General features: G+C 45.6%; 1 protein-coding gene across 8 annotated transcripts in view; it reads left to right on the top strand.

The window, feature by feature from the left end:
• Positions 1-763: 763 nt before the first annotated feature.
• Positions 764-6,000, top strand: part of ST7 (suppression of tumorigenicity 7) — a 231,959-nt gene continuing 226,722 nt past the window's right edge. For 2 of the 8 annotated variants that reach the window (XR_005838523.1, XM_040644075.1), the window contains exon 1: positions 766-1,023. Coding sequence is in view for 6 of the 8 variants with exons in the window: in XM_040644075.1 (XP_040500009.1) it covers positions 873-1,023 (151 nt within the window). In the remaining 2 variants the exon portion in view is untranslated. Of the gene's footprint in view, positions 1,024-1,811; positions 1,974-6,000 lie in introns of those variants that run through there. The other 6 variants (XR_005838524.1, XM_040644076.1, XM_040644074.1 and 3 more) reach the window with 5 other exon arrangements.

Here is a 6,000-nt window from a genome sequence, read left to right as displayed (position 1 = left end):
TTAAAGTAGTCCATTCAGATTAAGCCAAAATTATCCCAGAGAATTAATATTAAAAACAGGCTGGGAGTTGTTTGAACTGTGATCACCCCCCCCCAAAAAACGAGAGGATAAACATTCTTCTTGCTAAGATTTCTTTGGAAAACCCCTGTGCTGCTCCAAGGAGGACAAAACAAAGGTAAATAGCGTGTGCAACCAAAATCTTGCTTAATAGAGTGATTTATTTTCTGGCCTACTAACCAGTGACAGGAGCACATCTATCTTTCCCCAGCTGCCCTGGGTTTATTCATCCCTCTGAGCCTGAATTCTGAGAGCAAGGAGTGCAGTGTAGAGTTTAAGACCTCTGTAGATGGATGTGTGGCATCCATCACACTGCAACTGAATTTTGGCTTGAGTTTAAGGTAAACTGCTCAATCGCTTTGTGCCTCAGTTTCCCTGTCTACAGAATGGGGATTGTCGAAGGGGTTAAATGAGATCATACAGAGCTTGGAACAGTGCCTGGCGGATAGTAAACCCTCAACATATGTGAGTTATCATTATATGTCAAGAGTTCCCCTCCGCGTCCCAGTTGGCCTGTCTTTCTAAATATTAGCACAATAAATATAAATGGCATCAGAACGTGAGGGGGCAGAGGACACGTGATCCCTCCACCAAAGCCACATGCAGGGGCCTTCAGAGACTTAGCAATAAGCCGGGGAAAGGAAAGGTAGGCGCGACCGCGGCCCGCGCGATTTCCCGCCGCGCCCGGGCGGGCGGGCTCCGGGGGCGCCCGGGCCACGGCGGCGGCGGCGGCGGCGGCGCGAGCGGCGCCTCCGGGCCGGTGAATCATCCCGGCAGACACCGAGAGCCGCGGCAGCAGAGAGCAGCGCTGAAAAATGGCTGAAGCGGGCACGGGCTTTCTGGAGCAGCTCAAGTCCTGCATAGTTTGGTCTTGGACTTATCTCTGGACTGTGTGGTTCTTCATCGTGCTCTTCCTGGTCTACATCCTGCGGGTGCCCTTGAAAATCAACGACAACTTGAGCACAGGTAAGGCCGGGGCCGCCGGGCCCGCGGCGCTCGCCCCTCCCCCGCCCCGGAAAGTTAGTGCAACTCGCGCGGGGCCGCGGCTAGCGGGGGCGGGAGGCCGGGCGCGCGCTCGGGGACGCGCCGGGGCCCGCGCACTGGACGCCCGCGGCCACCCGCCGAGGACGCGGCGCCTCAGGTGGCGGGGCCGGGCTGCGGGGCTCGCAGTCCGTGTGGGAGCGGCCGGCGGCCTTCCCGGCCCCGCGACCCCGCGGAGGTGGAGCCGCGCCGCGCACACGCCGCGAGGCGGGCCCGGCAGGCGGCGACGGCACCTCGGCCCTACCGGGCCGCTCTGCCGGGGGCCGGTCGGCGGGCGACGGAGGAGGACGGCGGCGGGAGCGAGGGAGTTCCGGCGGACGCCCCCTCGGGTGTCGGCGCGCGGACCCCGAGGTTCTCCTCAGAGTTAGACCGTGTCCGTCCTCACACCCTGTGGGCCGAGGGTGCCGAACACCCGAAGTGTGGTCGGACCAGGCGTCTCTCCCCGCCGGCGGCACTCGGCCAGCTGAGGGCGCCTTCGTGGGAGGGCTGCCCAGGGGTGCCCAGCGCTGACGCCCCTCAGCCGCGGCCGAGCCGGGACACGGGGGCCCGGACTGTCGGGGCTGCGCCCTCGGGGGCCCGGATTTGAGCCCCCGGGGCTGAGGGGGGAGCGGCGTCGCTCTCATTTCGCTGGGGAGAGGGCTACCTGTCAGGGGCACGGATGACGTGTCGGGTTACCAAACGGAATGTCAAAGGGGCAAAAGGAGAGACGGGAAATCGAATTCGTGATGGTTTTAAAGGATCTCGACGCTTCTCTCTACCCTCTCCCCGCCCGCGTTAGGCTCTGGTAACTAGCCTTGTCCGGAATCTTTGCTAAAGCGCCACAGGCTAAGAAGCGAGCCCCGCACGTCTCATGCTCACGGTCGTAAGTGCAGAAGGTAATTAGCACAGGATCTTAATAAACTGGCAGCTAGCCGACCGAATCATTAAAAACAGCCACAAAGAAAATCCACACCAACAGTAACACTCCAGAGACAATTCAGAAACACAAAAGTATATTTTGAAGGAAGGATTACAGCCCTTCTTTGAAGTCTGGAAGTAGTTGTGGGACTCAAGTTAGTTTTTTCAATTTATTTTTATTTTTATTTTTTAGTTTCACGGTACTTTGGAAAATCCTTGCAGTCCCGAATATGTATGTAATGTATCTATTCCACCTAGTGTGTGATTTGTACAGTCTGGGAATTCAGGTCTGGTAATGCATTTTCCTGTGTGGTGATAACTGCTCTAAAATAATTTTTAGAACACTTGATGTAATATACTCATTTTGTTAGTGCTTGTGCTTTTAAATTCTAAACCTCAGGCATCTTGATTATTGCTAACTTGAACTCCTGTTCATATTTACATTTGTTTCTTAGTGTCCCTGGGAGACAGATAGGCTTCTGCACCCTAGAATCATCCTGACATTTTAATAGGTGTTGCTCAGCCCTTGGATTTAGTCATCTCAAAGATCATGGCTTTCTGGCTGTTTTTCCTTTCGAGTGGCTGATTGTCACAGTACTATCTTCCTTGGTTTAGGCAAATGTAGCTCCAAGATACCTCTAGTCCCAATGCCCTGTGATTTTAAGAAGTTACTTGAATATATATGGTAAGGGAATCATATATTTATTGGAAGTGGGTTTGATTTTTTTCTGCCTAAAAATTTATTGTAGGATTTTTAAAAATGTGAATGTTTCTCATTTAATACACACTTAAAATTGGTATTTCAGAACCCACATTTGTATACCACATTTTTAAAAAGCAGGTTAAATAATCATCCGTGTGTGTTTATGTGTACATGTGCCCATAAGTGCCACTTACCAGTGCTCTGTGCGGAATAGGCAAGAAGCAAAAGACCTACTGGAAAACTATGTAGTTTTTAAGGAAGAAAATGCTGTAGTTAGATCTTCTCCCAGCAACTTTAAGTCTGGCATATCTCACAAATACCTTGTTAATTTGTATAGGGTTGTTGCTCATTTGGGCTTATAAGAGGTAGAAGTATGAAGATGTGCAGCCCATCAGGGCTGGATCTCATCAGGTATAGAATGGAGGGAGCCTGAGGCTATTTGCCCTAGTGATGCTGGGCTTCTGTTTTCAGTGTGGTTTTATGCACATTTTAGTCATAAAGGAAGGTAAAAGGAGAAGCGTATAGAGACAACTACCTCTTTGCTATTTTTCGTGAGAAGATGGGAGAAATGGGGACATGGACCCTCCCATGGTGGAACTTGCCCTTCCAGGGTGATCTAAGTGGATTCTAATGGGACTAATATTTGCTGTTCTTAAGCCCTGTGGTGCTTGCTCTTCCTGTGGCAGTGAAGGCGAGTATCCCTGGAAAGGTCACTGAGTCCAGAGCTGCTTTTAAGGAGCTGCGGGTAGCACAGGCCTCCTTCCTTAGCGAAGGTGAGGACACCGGCACAGTGAGGCCGATTGGTGAGGCAGCCAGGAGCCCAGGGCTTCCATGACACAGGCCCAACTCTGGACTCGGTAAGATTGTGGAATCTGCTAAAAATGTTCCGGAGTTGTTTTGGATATCTACTTGACATGTTCTTCTCAATAGCTTGATTATCTATGACAACGTTCATATTTCTAACCTCATTTGATCTATTTTTCAGTAAATGTATTTCATTCGATTTGCTTTTTTTAAAATTTTTTTCTGAATGTCTTCTATGCACAGGATGTTGTGGCAGGTGTTATGATGGGAAAGATATGCAAGTTTGTAAAACTCAGGCTAACTTAGGGGTTTATCACATGGGAACAACTTCTCATTATGCAAAGTGGAGCAGGGCAAGGCAGTTGGAGCTTCTCTTGAACTGAACCTTGCAGGATGAAGAGAATTCCATGATTCTGAGTGGGAGATGCAGACAAAGTCACAAAAATTGGAAGTGCAGGTCAGATTCAGAGAACCATGAATCATGTGGAATTTAAAACAATCAAAGGAAAGGACTTTAATGAACAAGGATACCTTTGCTGCTCATGTGTCATGTATAGTTTTCCAAGTAAAAATACCTTTAAGGGTCTTTTTATTGGTGTTCTACTTCCCCACTCCTACCATCTGGGTTTACTTGACCTTCACTGCATTGAGCCTGTACCATTTAAGGATAAAGTAGTATTCTATTAGACCACATAGGGAAAACGTCACATAGGCAACCAGCTCTTGCAATGAAAAATGAATTTTAAGACAGACAAGGGAGAAAACAAATATATTAGAAATAGTGCACACTGGTTAGCTTTGATAATTGATTTTTTGATCTCTGCCCTTGAGTTGGTTAGGAAAATGTTAAAATAGTTCTATGATTTACTGAAAACAGAATGAACTTTTAACATGATTTTTATTTATTTACTTATTATTTTTTAAAATATTGTATTTATTTACTAGAAAAAGAGTGAGAGAGAGAGTACAGAGGGGGAGGGAGAAGCAGACTTCCCGCTGAGCAGGAAGCCCAATGTGGGGCTTGATACCAAGACCCCAAGATCATGACCTGAGTCACCCAGATGCCCCTTAACATGATTTTTAAAAACCCCAAATTATGTTATTGCTTGTTCGTTTTCAAGTGAATTAATATCCCAAATAATGCTTTTCCAAAAGGGCAGAAAATTGTGGATAGGAGCAGTCGTGCAGGATATTATTCAAGAAAGAGTAGAATAGTCTTTAAACATTTTTACAACAACTTACTTTATACTGTAGTGTCTATAGGACTTTCTCATCTGCTCTGTGTTCTGAGATTTTGGATCCTGTATTTAAAACACTCTGTGTGGTAACACCTTTTCTTAAAATGTGCATGTATGCAACTATTGCACCAAGCAGTTTAAGTGATTTTACATTTCTTTTTCTGTTTCCTGAAAAGCAAGTTTTCAAAGATGTTTGAAATCCTACTTAATTTCTTTTAGAAAACAAATGTAATAGTCTGGCCTAGGCTTAAGTTTGTTTATATTATAAAACTTTTTTGTGTTAATTAAGATGGTAAATACGGATGCAAAACTCATATTACTGAACTGAGATGATACATAAGTATCATTTAGGTGTAGCTCAGTTTTGAGTATTTTCATATTGGAAATAGTTGCTCTAAACTTAATTAACACTCTGTATTTCTCGTCTCAGGGGCCTGGTTGCAATTTACTTAAGTCTTTTGCCCCTGCTGTGCCTGTTGTCTAAAATGTTCTCTCCATCTTTAAATCCTACCCATCCTTCAAGGACCAGCTTGCCTGCTGCCTTTCAGCTGAAAGTTCTGTTGCCTCCACTTTTCAGAGTACATTATCTGAGAAGCATGTTGGCAGATTTTACCTTGCATGAATTATTGTGGCAACTCTAGTTCTTTGTTTTCCAGTATAATTTCTTGTACATAGTAGTAGTCCCTTACCATTCACTGGATGAATTAATCTCCAAGTTGTGGTGTACCCAGTGAGTTGGAATTGGAGCAATGAAATTGATCGAACACATTAGTGGGTATGTGCCTTACATAAAATTTCAGCTTTAGATCGAGGTCGGAAGCTGACACAAAAACTTAAATTCTGCGATGGGTCATATGCAAGTGATTCATGGTGTTCCAGTTTGTGAACACATAAAAGGACAATTTTCTAATTAGTGTCAGCTTTGAGTTTAGGGTAAATCCCAGACATTTTAGTTGCCCTTACTTATTTTTGGAGACATTTCTCTCAGCCAATAATGAAGCAATGTAAATAATACCTTTTCCCCAGGCCCTCGGTTTCTGTACATGTAGTGGTAGTTTTATATTCTTTAAGATTTCTTTCTAGCTCTAGGGTTCTGTTTCAGTGTCTTGGGATAAATTTCATTGAGTTCAGAGTGTAGAAACAAGGAAATAGGTAGACTTAATATATGTGAATATATATACTTAGTGATTATATTTTTTCCAGTTTGGACTCTAATTACTATTGAATCAACTTCAGGTACTATGTGACTTCCTTCAGTGG

This window comes from Ursus maritimus, unplaced genomic scaffold (assembly GCF_017311325.1).
Source record: "Ursus maritimus isolate PB19 unplaced genomic scaffold, ASM1731132v1 scaffold_3, whole genome shotgun sequence".
NCBI classification, from domain to species: Eukaryota; Metazoa; Chordata; class Mammalia; order Carnivora; family Ursidae; genus Ursus; species Ursus maritimus.
The sequence above is the reverse complement of the archived record's forward strand: the minus strand, read 5'-3'. Positions and strand labels throughout refer to the sequence as shown.